Here is an 18059-nt window from a genome sequence, read left to right on the forward strand (position 1 = left end):
GAGTCAAGCAGCAGGCAATCATAACAGAGTGGGATAAAGGCTGCTACAGGCCCGAGTGCAGGGTGACCTGAGAACACAGAACCTGGTCTTGAGAGTTGAGGGTGGCTTTCTGGAGGTAGTCATGTCTGTCCTGAAGTCTGAGAGATAATTAGGGATTAACCAAGCAAAAGGTGGAGGAGAATATTCCAGATAAAGGGGATACAGGACATTTTTCGCAGAACTAGAAAAAATATTCCTAAAATTTATATGGAATCACAGAAGACCCAGAATCACCAAGGCAGTACAGAAGAAGAAGGATGAAACTGGAGGAATAACCCTCCCAGACTTCAGACAACACTACAGAGCTACAGTAACAAAACAGTGTGGTACTGGCACAAAAACAGACATGTGGATCAATGGAACAGAATAGGTGGCCCAGTTTATTACTTATGGTCAGAGACTTATGGTCAGTTAATCTTTGACAAAGGAGGCAAGAATATAAATGGAGAAAAGACAGTCTCTTCAGCAAGTGGTGTTGGGAAAACTGGACAGCTGCATATAAGTCAATGAAGCTAGAACACTCCCTTACTCCATACACAAAAATAAACTCAAAATGGCTTAAAGACTTAAATATAAGACAAGACACTATAAACCTAGAAGAGGTAGGTGGCAGAGCATAAGCTTAGCATGCACGAGGTCCTGGGTTCAATCCCCAGTACCTCCATTAAAAATAAATAAATAAATAAACCTAATTACCTCCCCCCACTAAAAAGGGCTTGTGCCTATCAGAGCCTGCCCCAGAGGGGCAGCATCTGAGACTGTGGGGGCAAACCTCTGGGGTGCTGAGACCCACTTCATAGAACAGTTAATTTGCATGTTACTTTGTGATCCGAAATGTCCTGTAAGATATGCTGAGTTGGTTTAAAGGGTGCCTGTCTCTTTTTCGTTTTTTGCAGTACCCCTCTTTTTATTGGTACTGTTGGGCACCTTCTACCATGTTCGCAATCCAACTTGCATCTTCTTGTGTCCTTCTCTCTGTCATGCTGTCATTTTAAAACACAGAAGTGTACAGATTGGGAATTGTTCGTTGTCTTGTAAAAAAGAGGTCATTGTTTAGACACTTAACTGTGTCTTGTTTTTCTGGCTTAATAACACCTCCCACAGCCCACTTTTCAGGAACACGTTTATAGATGAACTGAGACACCTGTACCGGCAGGGGTTCCTCTGCTACTTGCAGTGGGAATCCTGTTACGTGATCCATACAGTGATGAGGGCAAATGGGTGTTTTTATGAGCAGTGGGCTGAGCACCTGAGCTGACCCTACTCTGCTGAGGTCAAGGACAACACTCACCTGACCACTTACTGGTCTGTGAGCAAAAGCAGGTGCAGGTGGGTCTTCTCACATGGTATCCCAGAGCTGTCGCGGTGCCCAGTGGTAGCAGGCATGTTGAAAACACGTGGCTACTCTTGGCTCACTGGCCCACCTGTGATTTCCTTCCCTCATGCAGGTGTGCTCCTGTGGACAGATTTATCAAGAATGTCTGGGGTGACTCGGAGGTGCTTGTGGCCGAGTTATTTTCCTTGAACTGTTGGGAAGTGGAGCATGAGGATGCTGGGATGGAGAAGGCTAGCGGGACTCTCTCTAGTCATCTTATTCCCTGGCTGTTGCCTTCCAAATCTGTGTGTGTGTGTGTGTGTGTCCAAGTTGATTATGACATCATAGAAAGTGGTTTTCATACCATCTGTTGGCTCTGTATCTAACCCATACTGTCTCCCCTTGCCCTAGTTTAACATGACTTTGTGCCTGGTGCTTGGGGTGCAAAGATAAACTCTTTGTCTGACTTGGTCCCTTAGCGGCTGGACCCACCCCACCGCGCTGCTGTGCCTGGAAGACAGGCGTGCTCTGGCCTTTGCATCACCTGCTTCCAGGCCTTGCTGGGAGAAGATATCCAGGCCCTGCAGGCCTCAGCCTTGTTTAGATTCCCCTGCCACTGCCTTCAGAGCCAGTGCCGCCTCAGAGGCTGTGCCAGGCTCCGCTGCTGGGCTCCGTTCCTACCAGGGCGGCTCCTGTGGGGGTTTCCTCACCCCGGGGCTTCGGTCTGGGGGAGGCTGGCATCTCTACCCACTGATCCTCGCATCCCCCATCCCCAGCCCTGGTAGGAGCCCTTAGACACTTCCATGGCTATGGTGGACAAAATAACTGGTTGCTCACATTGGTTCTAAATATACCCAGCACAGCAAAGAGGCTCAGCTAGAGGGAATGGAGAAGTTGTACTTGGATAAACGACTGTTTATTCCTGATTATTTTTCCAATAGTTGGAGCTGCCTTCTCCCAGACTGCTTCTTTGCCTCTTTTTTAGCAGCAAATGCAATTGTTTCCATTGAAGTTGCTCCCCTCCTCCCTTCCCACCTGCTGCTTCCTCACCCACCCACTGTTGGAAAGTAGTCTTTACTCTTGTTCTTGTTCCTGGATTAACCCCAATGACTCACTGAGCAGAAAGATAGGCAGGTCCCTGGGAGCCCTGGCCGATGGAGCTGGCGCCCACTCCTCCTTTTCTGGGTTCAGAGTCCCCAGAACCCCGCACGACCTCACGTTGCCATGCTCAGAAGTCCTCAGCAAGGCACTCTGGGGAGTATTTAACGTCCTAACCACTATTGATTCCCATCTCCGTGTGAGAACCGAAGTTGATGCCTAATTCTGACTCTTCTCAGGGCCCCTGGTGAGCAGAGCTGGGCCTCCTGCCCCTGTATGGGGCTCTTGCCTCGGTGGTGGGGACACCACCTGTTCTGGTTTCCGTTTTTATTTGTTTCTCATTCTGAACTAAAGGATGCTGCCAGACACCCTGCGTGAGCTCAGTTAGAGTAGGCTGATGATGGTAATTCCTAGGTGGGACTGCTTGTGGATTACCCAGAGGACACCTCCCCTGCTCCATGGGGCGCTTCAGCCCTGCCTAGCCCATCACTGTTCAATTTGAGGCTCATAAGAGGGTGTTTGGTTTTTCGTGGATTTCAAAGCTATACAGATTAACCCCTGAACAGCTGATATTTGGTATCTTCATGATCTGAGTGTCCAGCCCCTGGGGTAGCCTGGTTAGACACCATCTCTGGAATCCCTACCTCCTGATGCTATGAGGGAGGGCAGCAGAGAGGTCGATTCCACCCCGGTGAGCGGTGTTTTCCTGCTGTTCACTCATGTGAGAGAAGGGGAGGGTGGTGGGCCTCGGACATTTGCTATGGAGGGGACTGGAAGATCTGCCGGTGGAGGGCTCTCTCTGACACAGAGTGGGTGGTCTGGTCACCTGCCAAGTGTAAGGGGAGGCAGTAGAGAGGGCTTGATGTGACTTTCAGGACAGGATTGTGCTGGCTATAAAAACAGACTGTATTGCATCTGCCCACAGCTGGCTGTCCTTGTGGAGGGTGCCATGTCTTCTTCAGTGCATGGCCTGAGCAGTCCTATACTCCTCAAATTTGGCGGAGACCACATGGAAGTAGCCTTTCTTTTGTTTGGAATGGGTGAGAGTTCTACCCACTACTCGTGTTCCTTTGGTCAGGAGCTTTTTCTAGAGACTTAGTTAAGACCTTGGAAGCATGCAAAGTCATGCTACAGGTCACACACTCAGTTTTGTTTTGCTGCAAGCTGCAACAATGGGGGACATTTTAAAGTGTGTTTGGTGAACTCTCATTCAATGTGTAATCGTATGAGAATTTACAAGTTTGAAGGAAGAATTTGTTTTAGATGTTAGACAGAGCTGGCTTATTGTGGGCTGGTGAGCCAATGAATCGTGGAACATTAAAGCTTATCTGTCTACGGAGATTTCTTGGAAAAGCCTAGATAGTTGCTTTTTTGGAATGAGTTGAATGTGAATATCCTGTTTTGCAAGAGTGTTGGTGAGTGGAGAATCTGGCCATTACAGAGCTGTGTGTCAGATCTGATTTATTCATAATGAGCTATCATTTCACATCAGTGTAAAGCAGGCTTCTAGAAACTGTCCTTCCTCAGAAGTACACCCGGCACACTACATAACGTCCTTGTAACATTTCCCCCCATATGTCTCTTCCTCAAATACCAGTCTAATGCATATGCCAGCGATGTTCCCCACTTATCACACTTCCTTACATTTATCATTTTATCAGAAACTCAAGGAAGCAACTGTGGGACCAACGGGAATTTTGCGTGACACTGGAGTATTTACATGAATGCAATTTCTGGCCATTCCTTGGCCATCACCCTGGGTGTGTTGGGTTCAAATGCTGGCTCAGTCACCCACTAACTGTGGGAATCCTTGATCAGTCTCTTACCCTTCTTGGCCTCAGTCCCCTATTTGTCTAACAGACGCTTGGCCTGATTAATTCACTCACCAGGTATTTATGGAACATCAGCTGTGTGCTCAATGCATGGGATGCACAGTCAAGCAATATTCTGCCCTTTAGTGGCGGTAGGCGGCAGGGATTGGAGGGGCTCTAGACAGAAGACAGGGACATATAAGCCAGTAAGTCCAATGCCAAGTGCACAACACGCTAAGGGGCATAGATGAGGGATGGATGAATGCTGCCTGAGAGGGACAGGAAATGACTCACTGAAGGAGGTGACATTTGCACTTGGTCTTAAAGTAGGATTTTTTCAGTGCACAAGGGGGAACAGCAGAAAGAACAGTGTGGGCAAGGACACAGAGGTTCAAACACTCATTATAGGTGTGGGGAACAGCAAGCGGTCCAGTGTGGCTGAAGCGGGAGGTATCGGCGGAGAGGAAGCTGGGTTGCATGGGCCAGTCTAAGGAATGTGGGCTTGCACCCCGCTAAATAAGCACCTTCTAGTTCTGACATTCTACAGATCTGTGCTTCCTCTTCCCTTTTGGATAAATTCCCAGAGGCTTGGGTGGTGGAGGGTTTTACAGCTTCTCATCAGCTTCCCTCGCCTTCTTTCTGAGACTTTTCCAAGATGAGGTTGTGTAGTAGTTACTTACCTCTTTTCCCAAATTTAGGTGTGCAAGAAACACAATTTTATTTATTTCTCTAAAACTTAACTTATTAATTTATAATTTAACTTTCATTTCTTTTTTTTTTTTTTGATAAAGGGTATTGTCTATTTTAAAAATTGTAGTCTGTTGCAGAAAAACGTGTTACAGCTCTGTTGTGACAGCAACCTGGATCTGGGCAAGAGACCAAGCAGCACTCGGAGAGTTGGAGAACTCAGGTTTATTACACCAGAAGGCCCAGAGGAGTTAACATTCCAAGCCCTGGACCCCATCTGTAGGTTTACACAGGCTTTTATAGGCTGCCAGTTTACACTTTGCAACATCATATGCAAATAAGGTATAACAAAAGTTGACTAATTAGGAACAAGCTTTGTAGAAATGGACCAATCAGGAGGGAGAGGAATAACCAGTCAGGAGTGAGCTCCAGGCAAATAAAGTACTACAAACGGACCAATCAGAAGTTAGGGAAATGGCTCAGCCATGGCTGCCGCCGCCCCTGCCGCCAGCCCTGGGGCGCCCCTGTCCCCGGACGAATTGCTTCCGAAAGGCGATGCCGAGAAGCCTGAAGAGGAGCTGGAAGAGGAAGACGATGAGGAGCTAGATGAGACCCTGTCGGAGAGACTGTGGGGTTTGACAGAGATGTTGCCAGAGAGCGTCCGGTCTGCGGCTGGAGCTACTTTTGATCTCTCCCTCTTCGTGGCTCAAAAAATGTACAGGTTTTCCAGGGAAGCCTTGTGGACTGGAACCACTTCCTTCATGATCCTGGTTCTTCCTGTCGTCTTTGAGACTGAGAAGTTGCAGATGGAGCAGCAGCAGCAACTGCAGCAACGGCAGATACTTCTAGGGCCTAACACAGGGCTGTCAGGAATGCCAGGGGCTCTACCTTCACTTCCCGGAAAGATCTAGATTGTTACTGCCATAGTTGACCTGTCTTGGTGGAAGAAGTTTGAAAATTCAGTAGTGTTTGAACTGCTGATTATTGGATGATTTTTTTTTTTAACTTTGGCACACTGATCTATCTAAACTTGGTGGGGAGAACTCTCCCCACATTCTCATGGAGAGACTCCCAACTTGCAGCTGTGCCCGCCACGCTGTCCTGACTTATTTCTTCTGTCCTCACTCTGATACCAGAGTGCAGCAATGCAGATGGTTACTCCAGCTCTGGCCATCCCGTTTCACTAAATTACTCCTGATTAGAAGACCTCCTCACTATTCCATTGTGGGGTAGAAGCTGATGCTATTGGGAAGGATGTACCCGTGACTGTTCACGATGGTTTTTTCTTTTAAGAATAGAGATGCTGGGGAGGGACATGAACACTATAAAATACAAAATGCATTACAGCTGCTCTGTGAAGCAGCCACTGTGAATTTCCACGTATGTTGGAACAGGAGGAAGGGCGGGCCTGTAGCAGCTTTAGCCACAGGATGGGGACTGTGGAGGACAGAGCAGGAGCTCATTTCCTCTGCGTATTTTGGCTGTTAGACCTCTGTGTGTGTGTGTGTGTGTGTGTGTGTCTAAAAGAGAAAAAAAAAATTCAGTGCTCACTTTTTGTATTTAAATATTAAAAATGATTCCAACAAAAAAAAAAAAGTTAGGGAAATGGACCAATTAGGAGTGAAGGAAATAACCAATCAGGAGTGAGCTCAGGGGATCAATAGAATTTTAGGGGTAGGTTCTGCTTTCCTAGAAGTAAGCTGTTTCAGAGGCAAAAAGTGAGATAGAGCCTCTGAGCCAGGGGACCAGATGGTGCTGGTGGGAGAGTAGTGGCCCTGCCTAGGGATCCTGTGGGTCTTTTTATGGGGCTTCCCACCTCAGTCAGTTTACTATGTTGTGTCAATTTCTGGTGTGCAGCATGTTTCAGTCATACATGTACATACATATATTCCTTTTCAGATTCTTTTTCTTTTTTAAAAATTTATGTATTTATTTTTTATTGTACAGTCAGTTACAGTGTGTCAATTTGTGGTACACACCACAATGTCCCAGTTATAGATATATATACATTTATTTGTTTTCATATTCTTTTTCATTAAAGGTTATTACAAGATATTGAATATAGTTCCCTCTGCTATACAGAAGAAATTTGTTTGTTTTTTAAATCTGTATTTATATATAGTGGCTGACACTTGCAAATCTCAAACTCCCAAATTTATCCCTTCCCACCTCCTTTCCCTGGTAACCATAAGATTGTTTTCTGTGTCTGCGAATCTGTTTCTGTTTTGTAGATGAGTTCATAGTGTTCTTTTTTTTCCCTTTTTTTTAAAGATTCCATATATGAGTGATATCATATGGTATTTTTTGTTCTCTTTCTGGCTTACTTCACTTAGAATGATGATCTCCAATTCCATCCATGTTGCTGCAAATGGCATTATTTTGTTCCTTTTAATGGCTGAGTAGTATTCCATTGTATAAATATACCACAACTTCTTTATCTAGTCTGCTGTAGATGGACATTTAGGTTGTTTCCATGTCTTGGCTATTGTATATAGTGCTGCTATGAGCATTGGGGTGCATGTATTTTTTTGAATTAGAGTTCCCTCTGTATATATGCCTAGGAGTGGGATTGCTGGATCATAGGGTGAGTCTATTTTTAGTTTTTTAAGGAATCTCCATATTATTTTTCATAATGACTGCACCAAATTACATTCCCACTAGCAGTGTAGGAGGGTTCTCTTTCTCCACAGCCTCTCCAGCATTTCTCATTTGTGGGCTTTTGAATGATGGCCATTCTGACTGGTGTGAGGTGATACCTCATTGTAGTTTTGATTTGCATTTCTCTGGTGATTAGTGATATTGAGCATTTGTTTCATGTGCCTGTTGGCCATTTGTATGTCTTCACTGGAGAATTGCTTGTTTAGGTCTTCTGCCCATTTTTGGATTGGGTGGGGTTTTTTTTTTGTTGTTGTTAAGCTGTATGAGCTGTTTATATATTTTGGAAATTAACCTCGTATCCATTTCATCTTTTGCAAATATTTTTTCCTATTTGTTAGGTTGTCTTTTTGTTTTGCTTATGGTTTCCTTTGCTGTACAAAAGCTTATAAGTTTAATTAGGTCCCATTTGTTTATTTTTGCTTTTTTTCTATTGTAATTTCTATAATAAGTTCCCATTCTGCTCAAGAAGGAAAGTAATTTTACTGAATTTGGAGCCCTTTTCTTTCCTTGGGGTTATGGCTAAATTTGGGGTGCCTGTGGGGAGCTGACATATGTACTCACCCTGTTAGTTGCTGAGATGTTGACACTGCTGATGAGCCTTTCAGTCCACTGCTGAGTAGTTTTGATTTTCCCTCTCTTCAAGCCTGGCTCTCTCCATTGACTCATAGGAATTGTGGTTGTTCTGCTGTTTCCATGACTCATTGACTCACTGGGCCATGGGTACCTCCATGGGCTGTCAAGAGCCCTATCTCTGGGGTAGCCTTTTGCAGAAAGGAGTCTTGGCAGTTCCCCCAAAGGTTAAGTATAGATGTGTGACTCAGCAATTTCACTCCTAGGTTTATAACCAAAAGAATTTCTGTTTTGTGGATACAGAAAAACTTGTACATGAATGTTCATAGCAGCATGATTCATAATAGCTGAAAAATTAAAACAACACAAATGTCTATCAGCAAATGAATGATAAACAAATGGTTGCCTGTTCGTAAAATGGAATATTATTCAGCTGTAAAAAGGCATGAAGTGATACATGTGATAACATGGGTCTAAACCTTGAAAACATTCTGGTAAATGAAAGAAACCATACGTAAAGGCCATATATTGTGTGATACTATTTTTATGAAATGTCTAAAATAAGCAAATCCATAGAGACAGAGAGTGGCTGAGTGGTTGCCAGGGGCTGGGGGTAGGGGAGAATCGGAAGTGACTACTAGCAGTGTGGGGTTTCTTTGTGGGGGTTGCAAATGTTCTGGAATTAGATAGTCATGGTGGTTGTATATAACATTGTGAACATATTAAAACCCACTGAATTGTAAGTTTTTAAAAGGTGAATCTAATGTGAATTATATCTTTATTTTGAAGATTGCAAAAAAAAAAAGAGAGAGAGAGAGAGAAATCCACTCTCTGTCTGGATACCCTATCCAACTATTTCTTACCTGAGAATTTTTTTGCCTCCTGAGGGCTCTCCCTGGGAAAGGAGCACTCCCAGTGTTCTCAGATTGCTTACACTTGTGGGGGAGGGTGGTCCAGGACTCTCATGGCATGGGGGAGGGCAGGGCAGAGCTTATCCCGTTTTTGGGACCAACTACATCTCGCCATCCTTGCTTCACCCCTGATGTCTCCCGGCTCCCCCAGAGGGAGAAATTCTGAGCTGCTTCCTCATGCCTTTCCCTTCTGTCTGTGGTCCAGGCGCTGAGTCCCCTATGAATCCTCCTGAGGGCTGGGCTTTGAAAATTCCAAAGCTGGGAATTAACTCTTTCTTCCTCTGTGATTCTTCAGTGCTGTCCTTCCCGAGGATGGTCTTCCTGTGCATACGAGCGATCTCAGCAGACCCAGTGAGGGAAGGACAAAGCAGGATAAGGAGATATGGAGCTGGGTTTGGAAACCTCGAGTAACATTTCAGAGTATCATCCTCTCACCTGCCTTGTAGTGTTTACTTTGTGTGGAGGTCCCTGCCTGATGTAGCAGGGAAGATTCAGAGGTTCCTGGGCCAGGAGATTTCGCTGCTAGGTTTTCACATGACTCCCTGGAACTCTCAGGAATTGTCATTAGCAGGGGCTTGGCCTCAGGACATGAGAAGAGCCCTTTGAATGTCCCTGAAATCACCTCATGGAGTTGGCTGTTTACTGTCCCTGCTCCCCTGCAAGTGCGTCTACCTCGGTCTCCTGCCGCTCCTGCAGATGTGCGCCTTGGTGCCCACAGGTTGACCTGAGACCCACCCCTGCTCCAGATGTATCTGAGGATGTCATGGGGACAGGAGGGGATTTCACTTGATCTTGAAGTCTCAGAATGGCTCTGCTACTCACAAGCTGAGCCCCTTGGGCAAATTTCTAGACAAGACTCAGTTTCCACATCTGTAAATGGTAATTTGATAATTTAATACACTCAGCCTCTCCAGTCTATGAGTTAATTAGGATTGCTAGAATTATTAAGTGTATCTCTTACTCAGCACAGTGCCTGGCATGTGTCAGGGGCTCAATAAGTGGCTGATATCATACTGACTTATGACTAGATGAGTAGAGAGCTTGACCTAGTCATTTACCCTCTCTGAGCTCCTCCTCGTCTGTCACCTGGAGCTAATATTACCTACTTCACAGGACGGGTTTGAAGACCAGTTGTGTGCCAGCATCTGGCGTTCAGTAGCTGTCCGATGAACCTTAATCCACCTTTTTTCATGTTTTCTCCAGCAGCTTCTGGTCCTTCCTCATCAGAGACCAAAAGAAGAGGGTTTTTTTGTCCCCATCATGACCTCCCATCTCTGGGTCTGTTTTACTCCAGATTCTTTTTTCCCAGAGGTGCAGAGTCTCCTGTGTTCTCACAGGAGTTGCAGATGTGGAAGGACTCCTTCGTGGTCCTGCCTGCTGGGGCTGTGACAGCAGGACCTCCCCACTGTGGGAACTAGTCTTTGCCTGCGCTGCTGTTCCTCACGTGGATACGTTCCTGACCTCGCCTTCACTTTATTGTTTTGTAGGTGCATGGTCTTAGGCAAGGCACTCAATCTCTCTGGACCTCAGTTTCCTTATATGTAGAATGTGGTGATGATGTTCTTTGACTCACGTGTCTTACAGGATTATTACTGGAATCTAATGGAACACTGAATGTGAAAGTATTATGTACTTTGTAAAATACTGTACAGTTGCAGGGGATTATTGTTCCAGACTCCCTGATTACCTGAGGTTTTGCCAGCCCTCTCGAAACACAAATATCTCCCTGGGACAGCTCACCTGAGGCCTGATATCAGTAGGTTACAGCAAAGCATGATGGGAGCAAGATTTAGAAGTGCACATCTAGGAAGGGAACCTGTGGAGTTGGGGAGGAAGGTGGAAGAAGGGGCAGGAGAAACCAAAGACTCTTTCGCCTGTACAATTTGTCTCCAGCTGACCCAACCCTTCACCTGGGGCCTCCCCAGAAACCCCTTTGTAAGTTCACTGAAGAGGTTGGGGGAGACTGAAGAGGTTAAATATCCCATTCCCAGGTCTTGCATCAGGCCCCCCACAGGCCCCCAAAGACCCTGTGGGGACAGTTTCCTTGGGGGACACAGCTGTGTTTCCAAGACAAGGTGAGTGGTGCAGATGCTGGCCTCTTACTGCCTTCTTGGACTCCAGGTGGCCACACCATGTACAGGAGACAAATAGACCTGTGTTTATTTGAATTTCATTCAGTGAGTCTCCAGGGCATATTTTGTGCCTCATCTGTTGCTGAAGGCGATAAGGAATGCCATCGCTGCTCTCAAGGCACTCACAATCTATTTAGGAAGATAAGAAATAGATGAAAACTATAGCAAAACAAAACCTAAACACACCCCTTTGTGAATTCTTGCCTTAATGTGTATGAGATGTTTATTGCCGTCATTCAGGGCAGAGAGGTAGTACTGCTGGAAGAGTGAAGGAAGTAAGGAGCGAGTCCCTGTTTGGAAGCAGTGGGAATTAACTGGAATGGTGTTTTAGGTCACTTCCTTGGAGGCAGACCCTGAAGTAAGGATTGGTATGCAAGTGGCAATGAGATATCACCTCACACCTGTCAGAATTGCCATCATCAAAAAGACCACAAATGACAAGTGTTGGTGAGGATGTGGAGAACAGGGAACCCTTGTACACTGTTGGTGGGAATGCAAATTGGTGCACCACTGTGGAAGACAGTATGGAGGTTCCTCAAGTAACTAAAAATAGAACCACCATATGACCCAGCAATCCCACTCCTGGGTATACATCCAAAGAAAATGAAAGCACTAATTTGAAAAGATACATGAACCCCAGTGTTCATAGCAGCAGTATTTACCATTGCCAAGATATGGAAGCAACCTAAGTGTCTACCAACAGAGGGCTGGATAAAGAAGATGTGTACACACACACACACACACACACACACACAAACACACACAGTAGAGTACTACTCAGCCATAAAAAAGAATAAAGTTTTGCCGTTTGCAACAACATGGATGGACCATAATACCCTGTGGAGGGTATTATGTTTACTGAAAAAAGCTGGACAGAGAAAGACAAATACTGTATATTATCACTTGTATGTGGAATCTAAAAAAAAAAACTAGTGAATATAACAACAAAAAAACCAGACTCATGGGTATAGAGAACAAACTACTGGTTACTGGGGGTAGAGGGGAGGAGGGAGGGGCAAGATAGGGGTAGAGGATTAAGACGTACAAACTATAAACTACTATGTATAAAATAAATAAGCCACAAGGATGTGCTGTACAGCACAGGGAATATATATATATATATATATATATATATATATATATATATATATATATAGCCAATATTTTATAATAACTATAAATGAATCTTTAAAAAATTATGAATCACTATGGTGTATACCTGAAACTTATACAATGTTGTAAATCAACTATATCTCAATAAAAAGTAAAATAAAAATACCCAAGAAAAAGAAAGTCCTTCCAGGAGAAACTAGTGTATGAGCAGGTGAGCAGGGCACGGCAGGGCAGGGATAGCACTGAGCAAGGATGCTATTCCAGGTGACAGCCTCAGCTTGGTCCCTTGGGGACTCTGGGGCATGAATGACACGCTGACTCTGTCCAAGCTCTAGGCAGGGACCTGGGCTCTCAAAGTCTCATTTGTTGTCTGTAGGCAGCTGCAGGGGACACGGACCCCAGGTACTGTGACTCTCTGCAGGGAGGTGATAGGGCTCTCCATAACACCCCAGGTACCAGCCATCAGAAACCAGGCACACAGATTGGAGGGCAGTGCACGGGGATAGTGAGAGGGGTCTGGGTGGAGCTCCAACAGCATCTACTACAGTTGAGGTGTGGGGCCAGGGTTCAAGATTAGGAGTCCAGACTGGGTCCTCTGTTCAACTGGAAGCCCTTATAAATTCCTGAGTAGGTGACTGGCACAAGGAAACAGAAAGCTTAACCTGATGGTGATGCTCAAGGAGGTGGAGGTGGCAGAGCCTGGAGGCTGGCAGGCTAGGCACGTGCTTCCCTTCACACTGGCTATTCCCCAGTGCCTGGAATGTTCTTCCCCCAGAGACTGGTGAACCCCCTGATCTCCTTCAGATTTTTGTTCAGATGCCATCTTCTCAACCCTCCCCTGTTTCCTGCACTGTGCCCTCCTGCACCCCACACCCCCAGTCTCCTTTATCCCGCTCTGCATTTTCCTTTTTCCATTGCACTTAGGAGCTTCCAATGCACTTTGTAACTTACCTATTTATTACATCTATTGTTAGTTGCCTCTTCTTGGAGTGGGAGGTGTGTGTGGACAAGGACCTCTGTTTTGCTCACCAATTCATTCCAAAGGGATGAGCAGTGCCTAGCCCAGAGTAGACCCACAGTTCCTATCCTGAGTGCTGTGAGCCAGAGATTGGATGGAGGCTGCCAGGGAAGGAGCTGGATAGGAAGGCATGGACCTCGGAGACATCTCGGGAAAGAAGTAACAGGGATGAAATGGGTCGACACCAGGGTTGAGTGGAAGGAGGGAGCAAGGTTTATGAAGATTTGGGCAAGGAAAGTAGAATGACGCTGTGTGTGGCTCTGCCCCTGGGACGGGATTCCAGGTGGAGCATGTGGGAGGAATACACAGTGCAGTGAGGGTCTAGGGAGCAGGTTTTCTCCGGAGGCGGCGCTGGGGTGGGGGAGGGGAAGTATCCTCTCTGGGATGCCCTGGGGTCTGAGTCTGATGCCTGTGCTGGGGAGAGCTGGAGGCACAGCGGGGCTATGGAGGCTTTTCCCACCCTCCTGCCTGAGGCCTCCTTCCTGCTGACAGGGCTGCTGGGATGATGAGTGGTTCCCCAGGCCTCTCCTCTGCACACAGCCCTTGACACGTCAGCCAAGTCTCCCCGCTCCCACTGAGGGGCCGGTGGGCTTCCTTCCCTCCCGGCATGGTTGGGGGAGCAGCACTGAGCACAGGGCTGGCTAATAGTGCATGTGTGAGTGTGAGGGAGGGTGGGACAGCCTCTACTGGGTCGGGGATCCCTGCCTTGGAGCTGCCTGGAGTTCAGAAGCATCAGGTACATCTGAGGAGTCGGGGTGGGGCAGCTGCAGCCTGTTGGTGTGATTTGTTGTTGTGTTACTGAAAGATTAGCCGAGGAGACCTGTGCGACGGTGAACAGTCCAGTAGCCACCTCAGTCGCTGATACTTCTTTCTATCCCAAATCCAGGACCTGCGGTCTGGACAGCAGAGGGCAGGGCGCGATGGGCAGAAGCTCCAGGAGTCGTATTTGCCTTGTTGGCTAGAGGGAGCTTTCCCTCTGTGTCTAGGGGCCCTGAACCTGCTCTGGTGCCCTGACATTGAGCAAGAAGTGGTACCCCCATGCACAGGGGAGAGCCTTTTGAGACAGACACCAACAGTGCTTGCAGCCACGAACATCCTCACTTGAGACAAAGGATGAGGGGGCTGGAATGGCAGGGAAGATCAGGACAGATGCCCTGCGGGAACTGGCTGGTGGCACAGTCGAGATGGCTCTCGGGGAATTTCCACTGTAACTGGGGAGACCCCATGGGGACCAAAGGCCTGCCAGAGCCTGTGAACTCGGGGTTATCTTTATCACTCTGACTCCACATCCACAGGCTGGTGAAAGCTGGGGGAAGGCTATCAAATGGAGCCTGGGATCGGGGTCCCCAGAGAACAGGCCCTCCCAGTCCCTGCCCAGGGACCTGGTCCTCATTTGACTATCCTCTCTGGATGGTTTGTTCCTATCTTACATCTTTTGTTTTGGTGTCAGAGGAAAGGACTGACACACCTTGCACACATTACAGCTGTTAGGTTGCACCCTCCTTGCCCCCTACCCCTTTTCTTACTACAAGGGTCTCCGATGTTCTGTGGTCCCTGTTATCAGGCCCTGGCTCAGGGCAATACCTTATTCTGGAAGCTAATTGGATCCACTTGGATTGTAGGTTGCTTGGGACCTAGTTATTTCCAGGTAGGACTCAGTAAATCTCTCCAATTGACTGATTTGATCTATGGCACTTTGAGGGTTCCCAGCATAATCTAGTCACTTTCTTCTGCTTTCCCCATTAATCCCCCCTTTTTTTCCCACCACTTGAGAGTTGAGCCACCAGCCTGCTGAGACAGGTCCAAGCCTGCAGGGGTGGCATTCACAGGAGCTGCTGCAGGAGGAGATGGCATCCTGGCATGGGGGGCGGGGGGGGGGTGCTGAGGGCAGCCCGCAAAGGCAACGACCCTGCCACTGACTTGCTGTGTGGCTCCAGGTAGCTTGCCTCACTTCTCTGAACCTGAGATTTTCTCACAAAAATAGAAGAGAAAACATACGTCTTTATGTTGGGTAACTGAAGCAATGATAGACTAATAATAGTAATAGTAATTATTATCTAATGTCCCTTAAAGGCCCATTTTGTGCCGGATGCTTACCTGTCTGACCTATAATCCTCACAACAGTCATCTGTGGTACTTTTAGCTCAATTTTATAAGTGAGAGGACAATGGTTTGGAGGCTGGCATCCCTGAAAACTTACTCCTCCATCCATTATGTGATCCTGTGTCTGTGCTGAAGGAGATACCCATCTGTCTAACATGTCCTGTGAGCTCCTTTTGGGGCTACCACAGGGGTGAGCCCCACCTGGGCCTGGGACACCCCGATTTCCCAGGACAGATCTACATCCCCTGCCCCGTTCCTGGAGAGCTGTCATTCAGGAGGATGGTGGGAGCACCTTCTGCCTTAAGGGGTCCTATTGTTCTTCAGGATCAAGGCAGATTCTTAGCAAAATTTAGAATTTGTCAAAGATCTTTGGCCTGCTGCCTGATCCAAAGTGCTGCTTCAGAAACTCAGTTATGAATTGAATTGGCACTGTCTCATCTCTCCCTTCAAATTTTCTTTTTCCCATCTTGGGCTTCAAGAATTTTTCCCTGGGTTTGTCTCAGGACCACCTGGACATTTATTTTTCTGTTGTGCACTGCAATCTTGAAAACTGTTTAGGAAGCTTACCCTCTCAAAGGGGTACCAGATGTGCAGCTGTAGAAAAAAATTAATAAAAAGTAAGTCATGAATGGACCTAGAGATGATCATACTAAGTGAAACCAGTCAGACAGAAAAAGACAAATACCATATGATATCGCTTATATACGGAATCTAAAAAAATGATACAAATGAATTTATTTACAAAAAGGAAATAGATTCACAATCATAGAACACAAATTTATGGTTACCAAGGGAGAAAGGGGGAGGGGGATAAATTAGGAATTTGGGATTAACATATACACACTACTATATATGAAATAGGTAAACAACAAGGATCTACTGTGTAGCACAGGGAACTACATTTAATATCTTGTAATAACCTATAATGGAAAAGAATCTGAAAAAGAATAGATTTATACATATAGATGTATGTGTGTGTTAACTGAATCATTTTATGTACACCTGAAACTAGCAGAACATTGTAAATCAACTCTATTTCCATTAAAAGAATCAGACTTTGAAGCTTTCCAGATGGACTTGATTTGGGATAATAATTACATTTGTACTAGTTAGAAGTGGGAATAAGTCACCAGCTGACTACTTAAAAGACTGTTTCATAAGGGGTAGATAAAATACGGTAAATTAGTTTTTCTATTTTAATTATATTCAAATGCAACAAATACAATTCTGCTCCAGAACCACAAGAAATATGCCAACTTATTTGTAATTTACTCTGCTTTCCTTGAAAATAGTGCTTTGTTTCTCATAGAGCTTTCAGAAATCCTTACCGATGCTTTTGATAGATAGCCATGTGAAGTACTTGGCAAAGAGAAAATGCATCACAGATCTGCCAGAATAACTAAAAAAGGAGATATTTATAACTAGGTGACAAATGAAAACTGTTCCCACAGAGAACCTGTGGTACAAATTTATTGTTGAAAAGATGTCCAAAAAGTTATTAAAGACATCTGAATTAGAAATAATAAAAGCTAGCTGAAAGTCAAAATTAGCCTGAAATCAGAATATCAGCTTGAGCAAGAAAAAAGTGGTTCAGTTGTGTGACAGAAACAATTTAGACATCCCTATGGGGCTTTCGTAAAAGCCGCTTTTCAAAATACGCGCTTGACGTTTTTTCCTCCTCTGTCTTGCGAGGACAGGGAAAAGCAGGTGGGGGCGGAGACAGGATCAGTGAGGAGGGTAGCGTTTCCCCCACAGTCAGCATTAATAGAGGCCATGAACCAATTCTGAAAACGTTTTTGTATAAAGAAAGCAAAAAAAAATTTTTTTTGGTCCATCTCTATTTACACTCAATTTGCTTCCAACTCTCCAAGAGGGAGAGAAAGGAAACATCTTGGAGGCAGCCGGCGGGAATGTGTGTGGCTTCCGGGTCAAATTGCTCAGGTCCACGTCCGTGTGTAGAGTGGATCTCATAACACCTTCCCTGTGGATCCTTCAAGGAGTAAAGATGATGTATGTAAAGTACTCAGCACACAGTAGGTTCTTGTTAAATGACCACCAGGGTTTGTATTGATGCTGATTTATCAAGATGATGACTCTGTACTGCAAGAAGCATCATGAGGACGGGTTGAAGCAGAGGCTGTAGGAGAGGGTGGGTTCTTTTGTCTCAGTGACTCCCTAGTTCAGGTTGGGACATTCCTCAATCACGCAGGCCTGTAAGTACACCGGTAAATAGTTGCGTGTCAACATTTCAAACCTGGTTGGCTGCAAGATATTTCTAGCTTGGAAATTTCCACTAATTCAAGCCTTGCACAAAATGCAGCGTGGGAGCTGAGAACTGGAGAAATTACCTGGCTTGCTACCAAGGCTTTTTAATGGCAGTGTTCTTCCGGCTCTGTTTCCCCGAGCTGACTGGGCCACGGGAGAAAACGTGTATTAGGAGCCTTGCTCTCTGACTGTCAATCAAAGCTCCCGTCAGAAGAAAGGGAATTCTCCACACATTAACTAGGGCATCTGGGATGCAGAAGTCACATGAAGCTCAAAAAGCCACCACACAGAGCTTTCCAGTGAATTTGTTGAATGAAAGTGGTCCTGTAGGTCCAATAC

General features: G+C 45.9%; 1 protein-coding gene across 1 annotated transcript; it reads left to right on the forward strand.

The window, feature by feature from the left end:
* The first annotated feature begins 5435 nt into the window (after positions 1-5435).
* LOC141574328 (mitochondrial import receptor subunit TOM22 homolog) lies at positions 5436-5861 on the forward strand. The gene has a single exon (XM_074349090.1). The coding sequence runs from the start codon at positions 5436-5438 to the stop codon at positions 5859-5861; it is 426 nt and encodes a 141-aa protein (XP_074205191.1).
* Positions 5862-18059: the final 12198 nt, after the last annotated feature.

Source organism: Camelus bactrianus, chromosome 21 (assembly GCF_048773025.1).
Source record: "Camelus bactrianus isolate YW-2024 breed Bactrian camel chromosome 21, ASM4877302v1, whole genome shotgun sequence".
Lineage (NCBI taxonomy): Eukaryota > Metazoa > Chordata > Mammalia > Artiodactyla > Camelidae > Camelus > Camelus bactrianus.